Consider the following 18,812-nt stretch of genomic DNA (forward strand, 5'->3'; position numbering starts at 1 on the left):
AAAGCTAGAGGGAGCCTGCAATATTAAATCAATTTCTCCAAAGGGGGATTATAAAGTTAAAAATAATAGTGTTATTCTTATTTGTTTGATTTGTTTTTGCGGAGTTTGCAGTAAAACTGACCAGTTAGTAAAACAACTATCTGTCGACAATTCGTTTCACATCTGTCATTGGAAAACTGTTAGAATCCATAGTAAAAAAAGTAGTAAACAGACGTTTGGAAATACAATCTTTCAGAATCAGCATAAAGGGTAAATCATGTTTGACTAATAGATAGAGTTCTTTTGAAGATAGCACATGCAAAGTGGATAACAGGAACCTGTAGATGCATTATATCTGGATTTCCAGAAGAGATTTGAGAAGGTGTTGCACAAAAAGGTTAATGTACAAGGTAAGTTCACTTGGGGTTGGGGTAATTTATTAGCTTGGGCTCGATGCCGTAGGGGTCGGTCTATATTAAAGACTTTGGACACAGGGATAGAAGGGGCTATAGCCAAATTTGCATCTCACAGTAAAATAGGTCGGAAAGAAAGTTGTAATAAAGAAGTAAGACACTTACACATGGATAGGTGAATAGGCCAAACTTTGGAAGATGGAGTTTAATTTGAATAAGTGTAAGGTTATCCATTTGTTTTTTTGCGATTACTGACAGCGTGGAAACAGGCCCTTCGGCCCGACAAGTCCACACCCACCCACCGAAGCGCAACCCACCCATACCCCTACATTTACCCCTTGGGAGGAAATCCACGCAGACACGGGGAGAACGTGCAAACTCCACACAGTCAGTCACCTGAGTGGGAATTGAACCCGTGTCTCTGGCGCTGTGAGGCAGCAGGGCTAACCACTGTGCCACCGTGCCGCCCATTGTCTGGGGAATAGAAAGTTAGCTTTTTATCCAAATGGAGAGAAACTTCAGAGTGCTTCGGTGCAGAGGGATATGGGTGTCCTTATGCATGAATTGCAGAAAACTAGTATGTAGGGTACAGCAGCTAATGCAGAATACAAATGGAATGTTGCCATTTATTATTAAAGGAAGTGTGCTTGTAACTGTACAAGGCATTAGTGAGACCACACCCGAAGTATTACATATAGTTTTGGTCCCCTTACTAATGGAAGGATGTAGTTGCATTGGAGGCAGTTCAGAGGAGGTTCGCTAGATTGATTCCAAAGGTGAGGACAATGTCTTGTCAAGAGAGATTGAGAAATTTAAGCCTATACGTTTTGACATTTAGAAGAAAGAGGGGAAAAAACTAATTGACACATATACGATGCTAAAGGAGATTGAAAAAGTAGATGTAGAAAAAAAAGTTTCCTCATGTGGGTAATCTAGGATGAACACAGCTAAAATGTTTGTAGAAGAATTGCTCACATTCTTTTCAAGATATGGACGGCCCACAGAAATACAGATCAATGGTCATAATGTACATCAAAATTATTTAAGGAAGTTATAGGTAGTTTAGGAATAAAACAATTCTAATCCACCATCTAACATCCAGAATTGCAGGGAACATTAAAAGGTGGCATCACACTTTAAAGACTACATTGAGGGGCTTATAGTCAAGGCTATCCAGAGGATTAGGATAATAGATTTCCCCATTTGTACTTTTGGTAATTAGGAATACACTTAATGAATCAACCAAATTCAGGTCATTTGAATTAATGTTTGGGCACGAGGTGAGAGGACCACTGAAATTAATTTAGGAGAAATTAGCAAATCAGAGGTCAGAGACTATATATTTGGACTATGTGTCAAATTTTAGACAGGGTTTAAATAGAATGGGTGATTTGGCTAGACAGCATTTAAAAGTAGCAATGGAACAGGGCACAAACAAAATATCACAAATTCATAATTTTGCTAGTGGAGATACAGTGTTAGGTATTACTCCCAGTGATAAGTAAACCTTTAAAAGCTTATTGGGCCTTTTCAAATTGAAAGGAAATTGATAAGAATGCCAGATAGAAAGAAATCTCATAGAGCATGTCAAGTGAATGCACACAAAAGGTATTTTGATAGGGAAGGAATGCAATAGGAGAATATGTTACCAGTTACAACACAGAGTAAAGAACCAAGTTCTGATGATTCTGAATTTGGCACTCCTCAAATTAAACTGGACATTAAGAAAGTTCTCAAAAATTGGGATTAAAAGATTTGAGTTACCTTCCAGACAAAAATCAAAATGATCTGAAATAGTTTTTACAATCACATAGGGATTGTGGAAATAAGCTGGGAAGTGCTAATCTAATTACATTTGATGTAGATATAGGAAATGCTGTTCCAATTAAGCAACATCCTTATAGGCCTAACCGTGTAAAGTTGGTACAAATTTAAAAAAAGAGATTGAAAACATGTTCAAAGATAATATAATTGAAGTGTGTTGTAGTGAATGGAGCTCACCTATTGTAATGGTATGAAAGCCAAATGGTACCCAATGAATATGTGTGGGCTATTGTAAAGGCATTGCAGTTGCAAATTCTGACTCATATTCATTTCCATGTTTGAAAGACTGCACTGAGAAGATGGGACAAGCAACTTGTATTTCAAAGTTGAACTAATTCAGAGGATACTGGCAGGTACTTTTATCCACAACAGTGAAGGAAGTTTTGGCTTTCATGGCATAAAATGGACTTTACCAGTATAAAGTCATGCTATTTGGTATGAAGAATGCACCAGCTACATTTCAAAGACTAACGCATAAGGTCATTTCAGGATTACCCAATTGTGTGTTGTATATAGATGATCTGGAGGCTTTTAGTCACACATGGAAGGAACATTTGGAGCATCTAGCAGAATTATTCAATGGACTTCAGGAGGCTCAGCGATATAGCTGGCTAAGAGTGAGTTCACAAAAGCCCAAGTCATGCTCCTGGTCCATGCTTTTGGACATGGACAAGTGGCCCCTTGGGATGTAAAACAAAGGTGGAGTTTCCCATACCATTGATGAAGAGGAAAATAATATGATTCCTGGGACTGAGTTTTGTAAATCAGAAATTAATACTGAAATTTAGTAGTGCTGTTGCTCCACAACTGATCTGTTGAAGAATTTCAGTGGATGGAAGAGTGTCAGAAGGCATTTAACAACCTGAAAGTTGTACTGACTACTGCTTTGGTGTTAGCCACACCAAACTACAAAAAGCCATTCAAAGTAGCTATCAATGCTGGTCATGTAGGTGTCGGTGCTGCACTTTTATGTGAAGGTAACAAGAGAATAGAAAGACCTATTGGATATTTTTCCAAAAACTCTGAGTATTCATCACCAGAAATATTCCACAACTGAAAAGGAGGACTTGTGTTTGATGTAGGCATTGCAACATTTCAATATTTATGTTGCAGGTAATGTTTCCGAGACACTTGTGTATACTGATCATAATTGCTTAAAGTTTTTGGAAAACCTTAAGGATGAAAATTCCAGATGATTTAAATGGAGCTTATTAGTGCAACCACTCAATTTGAAAATTATATGCGTGAGCAGGGTGAGAGAACATAATTGTTGATGTGTTGATGAGTGAAGACAGAGGTGCTTGGTGGCGGAAGAAACAGATTGAAATGGATTGTAGTACTGAATGTTTGCATGCTTAGAGTCAATGTAATGTACATGTATTGTAATGTATTAATAGCCTAAAGTTTTTTTTAAAATTAAGCAGTCTTTTATATTGATAGTTGAGTTGTTTTAAGGAGGGAGGTGCTTTGTCCTTTTATTTATTCAGTAAGGTTGAGACCGAGGTAATGAGCAGTCCGTTCCAAGCCAGTAAAGTGAACAGCTTGTTAGGCCTTGGATTTTTTTTTGAAGTTAGAACAATAGAAGCTGCATGAAGGGATAGTGTCAAGCTTTCAGAGAACCATGATTTTAGTTTAACTTTCAGTAGCTATTGGGGTTTGGAAGCTTGCTTACTGCTACAGCAAAATATTTACATTCTCTCTCTCCCTCTCTCTCTTTCTCTCTCGCTCTCTCTCTCAGATATTTCTTTTGATATTCTTTCCTCTTGGATTGGAGAATTGCATGTGAGACAGTCTATTTTACTGAATTTGCCTTTTCCAAGGGTGTGTTTATGGGATATTACTATATCAGAGTAGTTGCTGTATAGTAGTTATATACTGTAATCTATTATTCCATCAAATTGTTTAATAGAGCTGTTATGCTAATTCTTCTTTCTTTTGTTTGTATTTTGACAATAGTGTAAGAATAAAGTGCATTTTTCTTCAAGCCTGGTAGTTTGGTCAATCAAGTTGCATCTTACAAATAAGAAAAAGTTGGGCTCTAGGCTATCTTTTGAATATATTTTGAGGGGGTTTAGACTGGCCCATGACAGCTGATATATGGGAAGTAACATTCATGTCTCACAACTGACAGGCAAAGATCGTTTCCAGCAAGAGAGAATTGAACCATCACTCCTTCACATTCAATAGCATTACCATCACCAAATCCTCACTATCAACACTGTGGGAGTTATCATTGACTAGATACAGAACTGGACAAGTCACTATGGACTAGGTAGTAGGTCAGAGGTTAGGAATTATGCAGCTATTAATTCACATCCTGACTTCCCAAAGCCTGTACATAATCTACAAGGCACATATCAACTATTCTATTGGAATGCTGTCTTTTTGTCTGGATGGTGCAGCTCCAACAATGCTCAATATCATCTAGAACAAAACAACCCATTTGACTGACAGCCCATCTGACCCACCTTTAACATTTACTCCTATCACCACCAAAACACAGTGTCAGCAGTGTGTATTGTCAACAAGATGCACTGCAATTCACTCACCCACCTTCCTTTGAGGGCACCTTCCATTTAGGACCTCTACCACCTGGAAAAATAAGGGCAGGAGGTGGGAAATGCTGCCACCTGTATATTCCCCATTCAAGCCACACATCATCCTGACTTGGAAATATATTGGAGGAGAAAGTGAGGACTGCAGATGCTGGAGATCAGAGCTGAAAACGTGTTGCTGGAAAAGCGCAGCAGGTCAGGCAGCATCCAAGGAACAGGAGAATCGACGTTTCAGGCATAAGCCCTTCTTCATTCTCCTGTTCCTTGGATGCTGCCTGACCTGCTGCACTTTTCCAGCAACACATTTTCAGCTTGGAAATATATTGCCCTTCCTTTGTGGTGTCTGGGTCAAAATGCTGGAACCCCTCCCTAACCACACTGTGGGTCTAGATACATCAGCGGTTCAAATGACAGCTCATTACCACCTTCACAGGGACAATAAGGATGACCAATTCTGCTAGCCGAACCTGTGAGACCCAAATTCCCTCCAGCCTTAGCTGCAACCCTATTAGGAACCTACTCTCCTTTACCTGGTGTGGATGTAGCTGTTCAAAGTCAGCTGAGCTTCGTCCTGCAATGCTGCGATTGCTGAAGCATTCCGGAAATTTCTAAGTTCTGAGCCACTCTGAGTAGGAACTAAGAAACGAAAGTGAAAAAAACACAGACCTTCTGTCAGCGAGCTGTTATAGAGTCACGTGAATACGCGCAAAATGAGTAACTTACCAAGTTGTTAAAAATTGTTAAAACCAAATTGTTAGAAATCGCAATCACTGTGACAATGTGCAATAGTCGATCTAAAGGCCTAACAGCATTAAATATGTTAAATGCTTGTGCACTTCCAGCAGTTTTATTTGTGGAGTGATTGTATCGATCTTTTGTACAAACTGACCACTTGAGAAGAACGTTATGATAATTGAAACTTCGCAACTTGTTAATATTGGAAAGAAGCAGGTCAGACTGGGATGTCTGATCTCAGTTTTGTTTCGAAAATCTGAGGGTGTTTAGTTCTGGGTAGAAGTTTAGTGCGTGTTCCCCGCGGGTCGCCCTGCTTTTAAAGAGGAGCGAACAGGTCTCAGCTTTCCAGGGTAGCCCACAGCCCCTCACACCGGGGTCACTCCTGCAATCCCATTCGTGGCTCTGAAGCTCAAATTCGCGGTGAGGTTTAACGAGGACGTTGGCCCCGTGAGTCCAGAAACAGGCTGTGGATTTACCCGCTTTAAAAGTCACGATACATTTCAAACAGGCGAATTCGGTGGCGTCCACCCGGAGCTGCCGGAACCTCGCGACCACCTCCTGCAGGGCGTGGATCTCTGCAATGATCTTGTTCAACTTCTGTGAGTCCGTGTTCTCACTGTTCATCCCTACAGAGAGAGAGAGAGAGAGAGAGAAAGTGACAAGGGAAATGGACCAAGTCACTGATCCTTAAATGTTACCCTTTCTGCCGCAGTCGCTTCAGTATTTTCTTTGCACCCAAGGCCCTGCGGCTGGATTGCTTTGCGGAATGTAGGATTTCACGGAGTTACAGTCAGCGGCGGGGAGCGCGGTGCCCTTAAGCCTGATGCTATCAAATCGACTTCATCCGGCAGTACCATCCCAGGTTGTAAAAGATGTTGACGAGAAATATTTTGCAATGTTTGTATTACCCGGAGAATTAGTCTTGTGACGCGTTTGGCTCTAACACGGTCTGTCTGTTGTAGGCGTGGGAGAGGGGTGGAACGATAAAGGGAGGGACTGGGGCTAGGGAGGGAAGGGATGGTAACTGGGACAGGGAGAGGGACGGATTTGGGCAGGGAGGTGGGATGCGGCGTCTCCCGACTGAGCTTCGCTTTTACTAACACACCTCCGATAGCAGAGGTCTCACGTGGATTTTCAGAAGCTGGTGGGAGGGCGGGATGGAAGGGGTTGCAGATGCAACTCTCGTATCAGCGCTCACCAGGGAAACGGTGGAATGTGAGGGTCAGCTTTGCATGTGAATCACGGTGGATAACAGCTCCCGAAGAGTGTGGTGCTGGAAAAGCACAGCCGGTCAAGCAGCATCCGAGGAGCAGGAGAATCGATGCTTCGGGCATAAAACCTCCGAAACGTCGATTCTCCTGCTCCTCGGTTGCTGCCTGAGCGGCAGTGCTTTTCCAGCATCACACTCTTCGACACTGACCTCCAGCATCTGCAGTCCTCTCTCTCTCTCCTGGATGACAGCTGCCAACAACCTATTGGAGCAGTCCACATAGATGTGGTGCTCTCGATGGAGAACTGTATATAAGACTCAATGCCGCCCCAGTCACGTAGACAGAGATTGTGAAACACACGGAGATTAATGGGCCAGTGAGAAGGGTCTCTGGTAGAGGAAGATCTGCATAAAATAACATCGAATATCCAACGATGCCAATGGAACATTTTCGGACATTTTCACCAGTTTAGGTGACATTTACCAGAATGATAAATAAGTGCTATCTTTGGATCTTAAAAAAAAAGCCACCTACCAGATACAGCTAGTAAAGTACTAGAATCGATAGGAATAGCCCACTGCGCTATTCCCAGAACAAAAAGTTCCCTCCAGGCATCTTCCAGAAGAATTAGCTAGAATGAGACAAAAATGAGCACTTATTTTCAACAATACCAGCTTTCATTTTGCAGCTTAATAACAGTTTGGAACAACCAAACTGGAAGGATATTTTAAAGGATTTTCTCGACATTGTGTAATTTTCACCACTACCCAGTGGTGAACTGATATCCCAGATTATTCTCAGTCTCTGCGGAATTCCTGAGTTTCCTGTCCTTTCTCTATCTTCGCACCTTTGCAAATCCCGTCTGGAACCTCAGATCTGATCCGCCCTCTGCATGTCCTTTCTGCTCATTATCCTACAGAGTGGAAACATCGACTTCAGGTCACTCGCCGCTCATGCCCCAGAATCCAGAAATTAGCTTTTTAAAAAATCTCGCTCTTTTATAATAAACAAATTACTTCATATGAAATCAAGCCACCATCGAATGGCGGAGTGGAATCGATGTGCCAAATGGCCTTCCTTCCACTCCTATGTCGTATGGTCTTAAATAAAACTAAAAATTGCTGGAGAATCTCAGGCGGTCTGGCAGCATCTGTCGGAAGAAAGAAGTTAACTTTCGAGTCCAGTTACTCTTCGCGAAACGTTATCTCCGATTTTCTCTCCCCTCAGATGTTGCCAGACCTGCTGAGTTTCTCCAACGCTTTCTAGTTTTGTTTCAGATCTCCAGCACCCCCAGTTCTTTGTTTTAGATTAAATCACTTAATATGCTGGTTTGATCTTAAACAAAGGATTGGCATGATGGACGAGTTGGCAGATTATCTTTTAAACATCTTAAAAGTCTATTCACACAGAGTCAAAGTGATTTGAATATTAGCTGTGGGGTTTTTGTAGCAGAGCTTTCCTAATTCGATTCCTTCCCATTTCCAAGTGGGAATTGAATTAGCGGGTTTGCTGAAGTATTGGAGCGCCAGTCTGTGGCGGCTGAGTGATGTTGTCCAGGCAAAGCGACCTGCTAAGGCTAGTCATATTGCCATGCTGAGGTACAGGATTTGGTACCTCCAGGCAAGTGCAGGTAAAATCGGAAGCAGTTGTGTTCTTCTTAATCACGAAACAAGAAGAAAAAGGACATAAAAGACGTAGGAGTAGGTTTCAGGTACAACTGATGGAGAATCCTGAGGTGGTTTAAAATAGATCCCAACTTGGAATGCACCTTTTCAACATAAAATTTAATCCTCTACTGTGAACTATTCTGATTTAGACTTACATTTTAAATCAACTTGTTCAGGCACGGAACTTGATCAGATGGCCCATTGGCCGAGGAGTGGCAGATGGAGTTTAATTTAGATAGTTGTGATGTGCTGCATTTTGGAAAGATAAATCAGAGCAGGACTTATACACTTAATGGTAAGGTCCTGGGGAGTGTTGCTGAACAAAGAGACCTTTGTTCACCTGAAGGTGCAGGTTCATAGCTCCTTGAAAGTAGAGTCGCAGATAGTTGGAGTGAAGAAGGTGTTGGTATACTTTCCTTTATTGGTGAGAGCATTGAGAATAAGAGTTGGGAGGTCGTGTTGTGGCTGTACATTGGTTAGGTCACTTTTGGAATATTGTGTGCAATTCTGGCCTCTCTGCTAAAGGAAAGATGTTGTGAAACTTGAAAAGGTTCAGAAAAGATTTACAAGGAAGTTGCCAGGGTTGGGGGATTTGAGTTATTGAGAGAGGCTGAACAGGCTGGGGCAGTTTCTCTGGATAATCTGAGGCTGAGGGGTGGCCTTATAGAGGTTTATAAAATCATAAGGGGCATGGATAGGGTAAATAGGCAAGGTATTCCTCCTGGGGTGGGGGAGTCCAAAACGAGAGGCCATAGGTTTAGGGTGAGAGTGGAAAGATTTAAAAGTGACCTGAGGGTCAACTTTTTCACGCAGAGGGTGGTACGTGTATGGAATGAGCTGCCAGGGGAAGTAGTGGGGGCTGGTACAATTAAGCATTTAAAAGGCTTCTGGGTGGGTATATGAATAGGAAGGGTGAGAGGGATATGGGCCAAATACTGGTAAATGGGACTAGATTTATTTAGGATATATGGTCGGCATGTAAGCGTTGGACCTAAGGGTCTGTTCCCCAGCTGTACATCTCTGTGACTGTGTAACTCCAGGAGATACGTGGCTGAGTGTGCGGTACTTGAACCTGGACCTTTTGGTCTACTATTCCGGTTTTACCCCCTTAAAATCATTTATCAAACTTCTTTCTCCGAATTTTATGTCCACAGTAGACATTGCTAATCCTCCCCCTTGTTTATATTAGCGAGGTACCGGTGTTTGGCTGGGGCGGACAAAGTCAGAAGCCACACCTGAGGAAGGGGCAGCGCTCCGAAAGCTTTGATTTCAGATGAACCTGTTGGACTATAACTTAGTGTCGTGTGACTTCTGACCTCGTTTGTGATTAGATGCCCTACAGTGTGGACACAGGCCCTTCGGCCCAACCAGTCCACACTGACCCTCCGAAGAGTAATCCACCCAGACCCATTTCCCTCTGACTAATGCACCTAACACTATGAGCAATTTAGCATGGCCAATTCACCTACCTGCACATCTTTGGACTGTGGGAGGAAACCGGAGAATCCGGAGGAAACCCACGGAGACACAGGGAGCATGTGCAAACTCCACACAGAGTTGGAATTGAACCTGGATCCCTGGCGTTGTGAGGCAGCACTGAGCCATCGTGCCGCCCACCACTGGACCTCCAGCAGTGTTCCTTTTCCTTAATTAGACAAAAGTGAGGACTGCAGATGCTGGAAACCAGAGTCTAGATTAGAGTGGTGCTGGAAAAGCACAGCAGGTCAGGCAGCATCCCAGGAGCAGGAAAATCGGCGTTTCGGGCAAAAGCCCTTCATCAGGAATGATGAAGGGCGATTGCCCGAAACGTCGATTTTCCTGATCCTTGGATGCTGCCTGACCTGCTGTGCTTTTTCTTAATTAACCCATTCAAACGTGTATGAGATATCTCTAGAGTGGGTGGATTTGAAGGCGGGCTTTCTCCCTCAGAGGTAGGGGCACGTCCGCTGAGCTAGAAGAACCTTTCCCAGACTGACTGAAGAAAGGACACCCATTCACTCCACAAGCAAACATTTCGTTAAGAGTAACCCGCCTAATGACCGTGCGGCAGCACCTCCATTGGGAACTTCATTTCAGTGTTAATTTGTTGAGGCTCCCGTCCCTTTTGATTGTCGCCTTTGCATGTTTCTATCCTCACCCGGAGCTGTTTGCGGTTTCGCCTGAGTGGAAGGGGAGGCTGTGGTGAGAATCGATTCTACTCACCTGATCCGGGAAAGGGAGTGTGGAAAACGCGGGTACACTCTTGGCCCATTTGATACTCATGAAGAGAAGTCTGGCAGCAGATTCGCAAACGGATTCAGTCGCTACTTCATACAGGTACATTGGTGTGCCGTTAACCTCGTGAGGGTACTGCCGGAAGAGTTCACAGTGTCATGTACTTTAACTGTTCAGAAGAGAATTGACCGAGCAGAACAACATCTTAGCGATGCAGTGTACTCACCGAAAGGACTGCATCAAGATGCATGGCCATCCGTTTGTTTCTCAAGTATTTGTTTCGAAAGTGGAAACTACCAAAACTGTCTGGTCGCGAACTCTCTCATCCTGTGCTGACTTACCTATACTGGCTCCTTCCTTCGAGTACCACGATTTTTTTAAAATGTTGATGCTCCTGGTCTGTTACTATCATTCTTATGGTTTACTACATTTCTTAATTTTCTTCTAATTATCTGCAAACTTTGAAATTATGCCTTGTGCAGACAAGTCCAGGTGAAAAAGAGAATTGGTTAGAGTACACACCGCTAGAAACAGCACCATACACTCTGCAGTCTGAAAAAGCAACTGCTCATATTCACTCACTGCTTTACGTTCTTTAACCATCTCCCCATGTACTCATACTACAGACTTCCTTTAATCCCACAGCCTTTCATTACACTCAAAAGTCTATTATTCACTTTAATACTAACGTGATTTCAAAGTTCATATTTTAAAGAGAGCTGCGTTTTTAAAATTTTTGTGTTCTTGATGATGGGCTGAAATGGGAAAATAACTTTTAAAAATCAAACATTGCTGCACCTTTTGAAAACAAATCTAATCTTGTTCTAAGTGCTGTTATGCCGTTCGTGCAGGCAGTGGGGGGAAAGCTCAGGTACAGAAGGGCTACGGCCGGGGGCTGTGTGCTAACAATGATTTTGCTGACAAAAATCTCAGACTGGTCTGAGAACTAGCGACCAGTTACCAGTTGCAAAGGCTTCCTGCCTGCCAACAATTAGGTGATTGGCTTCCACTTAACCATTCTGAACGGCATAAGAATGTAAATATTTGGAGAAGACATTGGATCTCTGCAAGGACAGTAGCTGCCTCTTTTCTCTGCAGTAAAGTCACTTTAACCTTGCCATTGCTGTAAACTGTGGCGTTAACCGTTAAACCAGCAACTGCATAAATGTGAATTATCCACCACTATCTTCTGCAAGTAAGCGAAGGAATCTGGAGAAGAAGAATCAAGGAACAGCCCATCATTATAAGCCAAAAGAACCATCTCAGGGACTTTGTAAATGGGGACCATTGAATGGTCATCAGGCCATTGAAACTGATGCTTTTTATTTCTTGTCTTGTCGTGTCTGTATGTGTGTGTGTGTGTGTGGGGGGGGGGGGGGTGGTTGCTGGCTGGTGGAGCGGGCAAGGGTAGGCGTTTGTAAGGAAGTAGAGTTTTAACTAATGGAATTAATATAAGTTGATCATAATTGTTTATATAGGAACAGGAATAGACCATTCAGTCCCTTGATCGTGCTCCACCATTCAATGAGTTCATTGCTAATTTGTGGCCTAATTCCCTACATTTGTCTTTGGCCCATATCCCTCAATACCTTTGCTTAATAAATCATTATCTATCTCAAAGTTAAAATTAACAAATTATCTATAGTATGAATCCATTAGTTTGCTAAAGTGATCCTTATTAAGTACAGAAATCTACTCCATGTTTCCTGTCAACATGGGTCTAAAAGACTGATAAAATTGGGAATTTTGTGTCCTTTCATAAAACCTTCAGTTTTTGCAATGAGTACAGAAACCATGGAGCTTTATTTCCAAATTGGAGTCCCACTGAGGTGATCCAAGTTTGGGACCTCATCCTGGATTGACTTGAAACAAAGGCAATAAGGATATAGGCGTGGCGCTTGGAAATAAAACAGTTAAGGGAAACACCAAGTACTGTGCTGCACATAAGACATGGCGCTATAATGGCATAAAAAATTCATACAAGTGATAGAGGTTTCTCAGACAGTCTAAGGGAATTTTTAAAACTTAAGTTGAATGAATAAATGGGTAAATTGGACGAAACATTGCCTGGCAGATGATAATTCAGTGATAATTGAGGCCTGGCATAACACTTGGAAGCAATACAAGAGAGACCAAGTAATCTGGGGAGTGAAAAATCAGAATTGTATGGTACACATTTATGGTCAAAACAAGTTGAGTATGAAGACAGAATGAAGAAAATAGAGATGGCAGATGAGGATGAAGAAAAATATAAGGATAAGGAGATAGAATTGAAAGAACTGAAATGAACAAACCGAGTTAAAACCACATTAGAAAGTGAAAACAAGGGGATATGATTGTTAGCTTAAAATGGTGTCTTTGACACAGAAGACATTAAATGCTGATACAAGTCTTGATGCAAAGAACCTGAGTCATAATTTGAAGTCCAGTAAGGAAAAATTAAAGTTTGCACAGGCCAATCTTAAGGAAAAGAATGTGGTGCCATTCTTTATTTTATCCGAGAAAATAGCAAAAAAAAAACGATTTTAGCATTAGGGGACTGGATGCTGCTCATTCAGACTCAGTTGTTAAGTAGAGCACAGAACGTTTATGCTTTACTGTCAGACGAGGTTTATAACACTATAAAGACACGATATTGGCTGCCTATTAATAAGTGCCTGAGGCAATAGATTAATGTTCCAGAATTTAAGGAAGCCTAGGCAAACCTATATTGAACTCAAAAGGGTTAAGCAAAATAATTTAAAATAAGCATAAGAAGTCAAAATCATGTAAGGAGCTCTTAGACAGATTGTTGTCCTAGAGGAATACAAAAACTCATTACTTTCCATAATAAGAATGCATGTTGCAGACAAAAGGTTTGCAATTGCTAGACAAGCAGCAATAATGGCTGACCATTATGAACTAATTCATAAGGCAAAACTATTTTTCTGTCAACCTCAAAAATATGGAAGGGATAGAGAATAGGAAAGTGAAAGGAAAACAAGTAACCAAGATAAAGAATACATAGCTGGAAATGCCCCAAGGTCTCCTCCTCATATTAGAAGACGAGGTACTGAGAGTGGAGGTGCAAATTGGAAGCTAAGGTGCTTCCTTTGTGACAAGGCAGGACACCTTCATTCAAAATGTCAGAGATTGCAAGGGAAGCCCCTGTGAATTAATGGAGTTTATGAGTAAATTTTAAAAGGAAGTGCAAAGGGAAAAATATCACAGATCTGATTGTAGCTTTGACTACAGCTAAAAGATTGAGGTTAACACTGCTGTGAGTGCAGAAGTACACAGGGTAGAAGAGAGGTATGAAGAGATTTTGACTGAAGGCAAGCATGTTTTCTTCAAAGAAACATACAAGCCCATTAATAATGCTAAGGAATATTGGCTACTGAAAATCTTTGCTGGAGAAGGAATTAAGTTTTCCTTCCAGACAATTCAGTGAAATCCAATGTGCTAATGCATGGGTAAAGTGGAGTGTATACCCAATTCCATTGTACAAAGTCATATTGGAGTTTAACTTGATGATAAGAGTTGTATTAATGGGGTAGCTAAGAACATAAGTTGATTTTCTTCTGGGGAATAATAAAGCAGAAGTGAACGTTATAGATTCATCTATAGTCATGGAAAAGAGAGGCTTAAGAGATAGGGCAGTTTCAAATACAGAGATAAAAGCAAAATACTATGGATGCTGGAAATTTGAAATAAACCAGAAATGCTGGAGACACTCAGCAGTGCTGGCACCATCTGGGGAGAGAGAAACAGAGTTAACATTTTGAGTCTGGTATGACTCTTCCTTAGAACTGAGGTTGCAAGAACAGGTTATGGCATTTTATAGTAACCAGAGCAATGGCTAAACAAAGTTCATCACCAGAGGACACAATAATGCTACAAGCCATTAGAGTCACTGAAACTCTATTTAAGAATAAGGATGGCTTGGTGCTTCTTCATTAATTGAAATTCAGGAAGTAGATCCAGATTTACATAAGTTAGCATAGATAGTTCAAACTAAAGCTAAGGCTGAAGTTCCAAAGTGCTATTATGTTACAGATGTAGTTCTGATGAGGAAGTGGAGACATCTTCACAGATCTATGGAAGAAGAATGGATGGCTGTTCTTTCAGTGTGCTGCCCAATGAGGTATAACAATAAACACAACATCCACTATTTATCCTCATTAATCCTTTCCAATACAGTAAAGAACTCAATTATGTTAGTTAAAGACAATATACCTTTAAGGAATCAGTGCTGACTTTCATCCATTAACCATTTTTTCCAAGTACTGGTCAACGGCATCCCTGATTTTAAAAGTATGTTTAACCTGACGTAAGTCCGATTGGCCCAGCATTTACAGGGCTAACCCTCGCTTTTGACCATTAAGGTAATATTTGTCATTCTCAGTTTTCTGGCACCTGCTATTATCACGGATGATCTGTGATCTGAACTCCATCCTTCTATTGTCAGCCTTTTCAGTCATTTCCTCTGTATCTTTTCTACTATGATGACTGCCAACATTTTTGAATATCCCCTTTATCCACCCACCTGGATACACTTACGAGATGTGGATTGGTTAGCTCAGTTGGCTGAATGGCTGCTGTGCAATGCAGGGTAATGCATGAATTCAATTCCTGCGCTGACTGAGGTAACTCTGAACGACTCTCCTTCTCAGCCTTTCCTTTTACTTAAGGTGTGGTGATCCGCAGTTAAACCACCAGTAGTCATCTTTCTATCTCTAATGACAGAGCAGCCCTATGTCCTGGCAAGTCAATAGCCAATTTACTTATGATCAAGCAGATTCAGCATGGCTTCATGAAGAGAATATCATGCCTGACAAATTAGCTAGAATTCTTTGAGGAGGTATGAAGCAGGATAGATTAAGGAGATGCAGTTGATGTAATACAATTGGATTTTCAGAAAGTATTTGATAAGGTATCACACATTAGACTGCTTGATAAGGGCTGTTGTATTGAAAGCAGTATGGATAGTGGATTATCTAACTACTAAATGATAGCAAATTGGGATAAGGGGATTCGTTTTCAGACTAGCAACCTATAACTAGTGGTGCCAGAGGAATCAGTGCTGGGACCACAATTACTTACATTTATAATAGCTGACTTGGATGAAGAAAGTTAATGCATGATACCTAGGTTTTAGGCCATTATCTAAGGAAAGATATACTGGCATTGGAGGCAGTCCAAAGAAGGTTGGCTATGCTGATATCAAGTATGGAGGGACTGTCTTATGGGGAGAGGTTGAGTAGATTGAACCTGTACTCACTAAAATATAGAAGAGTGAGAGGAAACCTTATTGAAACGTGCAAGAATCTTAGAGGGCTTGACAAGTTAGAGGCAGAAAGATTGTTTCCCCTTGTGGGAGAGGGTAGGATGAAAGGGCATCATCTCAAAATAATGAGCCACACATCTTAAAACAGAGATTAGGAGGATTGCGAATCTGTGGAATTCTTTCCCACGGAGGCCTTTGATGTTGTGACATTAAATATATTCAAGGCTGAGCATTGACAGATCTTCAATCAGTAAGGGAATCAAGGATTATGAGGAAAAGGCAGGAAGATAGAGCTGAGGATTAGCAGATCAGACATGATGTCATTGAATGGTGGAGCAGACTCAATGGGCTGATTGGCCTACTTCTGCCTCGTGGTCCTGTTGGTTTGTATGAGGCTCATAACAAGATAAAGAGGAGAAACTTTTAAAAATTGGTAGTCATTAAAAAAGAAATATAACATGACCCAAAGACATCCTAGGTTACTAAGGGAAGCAAAAGTGGAAATTGAATAAAGGCTCTAAGCACAATCTTTCAATTTTACTTAGAAATGGGAAAAATACCAAAGGTTGGAGGAATGAAGTGTTTCATTTCACTTGATAAACTGGAGAAGCGGAGACTGTTCTCGATGGAACAGAGAAGTTTCCCCGGGGATATTGACCAATGTGATGGGCTAAAGGGTCTTTTTAATGCTGTAGATCTTCGTGATTCTATAAAGATGTACTCAATATCATGAATAAGATTGATAGAGTACTGTTTCCTTTTCTTCCAATGGCAGAAATGTTGATAACCAAACACGGGTTTACATATTTGTAGGTAAATAACAAAAGCATTATGAAAACAGAATGCCCAGGTTGCACCTTATTGATCTAGGAAGCAGTGCTGGAGGGTTGATTCAATAGAACTTCCAGAAGGACTTGGAAACTGTTGGAAAAAGTTTGTTTTAACAGGACTAGCGCAAAAAAAGAGAGATAAGTGTGACTAATTGAACAGTTCTAAAAAAGAGATTGGTGGATTGAATGATCTTGAATGTGTATCATTCCACGACTCTATGGTTCCAAGATGCCATGTATTCAACTAGTACTGCAGCACTGCACTCTGCCGACACAAGAAAATTCCCTTCTTAATCCCGTCCTTCCTCCGATCTCTTACCGCTTACATTTTTCTTTATAAAAGAAAACATTGAAATACTCTTTAATGCTAGTTTCTACTCTGACGCTTTTACTCTTTGCCAATCTTATTGCCGTTTTCATTTTTTTAGAAGTCTCGATTAGATTCCCTTAGTATGGCCCAGCAAGTCCATACCGACCCTCCGAAGAGTAATCCACCCAGAGACGCATATTCACCCCTGACAAAGGACACTTTAGGGGGGGGAGAGCCCACGCAGACACGGGGAGAATTGCAAACTCCACGCAGTAATTTACCCAAGGCAGGGATCGAACCTGGGTCCCTAGCGCTATGTGGCAGCAGTGCTAACCACTGAGCCACCGTGCTGCCCATACCTCGCGTGCACTTTCTGTATTAAATTGTGTTATTTAATGAATTATGAAATGCACATTTGTTGTAAGCCTCAAACACAAGTTGTTAGCGTGATTGTCAAGAGGGCGACTGGATGCAAATTTGGAGCGTGAAGCAGGAGCCAAAATAAGCGGTCCATTAGCTTCAATCAAGAGGAACCCAAGAGGGCCGCAAAACCAACCCGCCTTGCAGTATTGACAGAGCCGAACGCTATGCATGCCTTAGCCAAGTGACAAGTTCCGAAATATGAAATAGATCATTCTGAAATACTTAATTGAGCCTTATCCAGACTGCACAGTTTACGGCGCACCTTGCAAACCCCACCTTTGAGCCAGGGTCAGTGATAGGCCGCTGTTGGGTTGCCATGCAATGCGTGTCTTATCGGAGATGCTTGTTTTTTTTTTCGGAGGCAAGAAAGCCCCTAGGCTCGGGAGTGTTTCGTGAGCTTTGAAATCAGGATTTGGTATGTGGCGTGGGTCATAGTTTTCTCAGGGGAGGGTGCATTCTCAGAGCTGAAATACATCATCTGTTGTCCCTACCGCTCGGAACCAGCCAGTGACCCCACCCTCCGACACGCACAACATGGACACAACCAGCAAAGTTCATGTTTATATATATAGCTGCGTCGCAAACTATTTGAAATAAATCGATACAAGTACTTTGCAAACAACCCGAGCTGATTTTTTTTAATAAAGCTAATTATATATTTACATAACTTAGAGTGTTCTTTTAAAACTGTACAAATGCGGTTTGAGTCTGAGAAAAGGAGTTTTGATATCACTATGCCCCCGAATTGTTGGATTTAAAGTGGTTTATATTTTTTGGCCCCGCTGACTAGGATCATTTTCACTTGATGGGATCGTGTTGCACTGAAGTCAATCAGTATTTTACTGTAGTCAGGTATATTGTGCTCGAATCAATGGGAGATGGTTGGCAGCACAACGTCACAAAGGGAAAAGAAAACTGCCGCGCTTCCATATTCCGATGACGGATTAGTTAACTGATAATCTTTTCACATGGGGTTAGCGTGGGTTCACCCTCCAGCTAAAGCAAGCAACAAAAGACATTTACTGGTATAAACTATTGCCATCGTCCTTATATTACAACAAACGTCTACCAATATCAGTTTGCCAGATGCACTCGATGTGTAGGTATGAAAAAGAAAAGACATGCACTTATATGGCGCCTTTCACGAACTCAAGACCTCTCAAAGCGCTTTACAGCCAACAAGTGCTGGTTAAAGTGTCACTTGTGAAACACAACAACTGGCACGGCAAGATGCCGCAAACCGCAAAATGTAACTGACCAGAAAATATCTTTGGGTGATGCTGCTTGAGGGGTGATTATTGGCCAGGACATGGGATTACGTCCCACACTTTTCCTCAGAATAACATGGGATTTTTTATATCCACCTGAAAGGGCGAATAGAGCCC

The 18,812-nt window shown here is 41.6% G+C and overlaps 1 protein-coding gene across 3 annotated transcripts in view; it reads right to left on the reverse strand.

Annotated features, from left to right (window-relative positions):
* The window catches only part of nr2e1 (nuclear receptor subfamily 2, group E, member 1), a 41,136-nt gene that overhangs the window by 3,905 nt on the left and 18,419 nt on the right, over window positions 1–18,812 (reverse strand). For all 3 annotated transcript variants that reach the window (XM_072552452.1, XM_072552444.1, XM_072552435.1), the window contains 4 exons: window positions 10,587–10,733; window positions 7,252–7,348; window positions 5,983–6,132; window positions 5,302–5,407 (listed from right to left, as the gene is read on the reverse strand). In XM_072552452.1, the coding sequence (XP_072408553.1) occupies window positions 5,302–5,407; window positions 5,983–6,132; window positions 7,252–7,348; window positions 10,587–10,733 (500 nt within the window). The remainder of the gene's footprint in view (window positions 1–5,301; window positions 5,408–5,982; window positions 6,133–7,251; window positions 7,349–10,586; window positions 10,734–18,812) is intronic.

Source organism: Chiloscyllium punctatum, chromosome 3 (assembly GCF_047496795.1).
Source record: "Chiloscyllium punctatum isolate Juve2018m chromosome 3, sChiPun1.3, whole genome shotgun sequence".
NCBI lineage: Eukaryota > Metazoa > Chordata > Chondrichthyes > Orectolobiformes > Hemiscylliidae > Chiloscyllium > Chiloscyllium punctatum.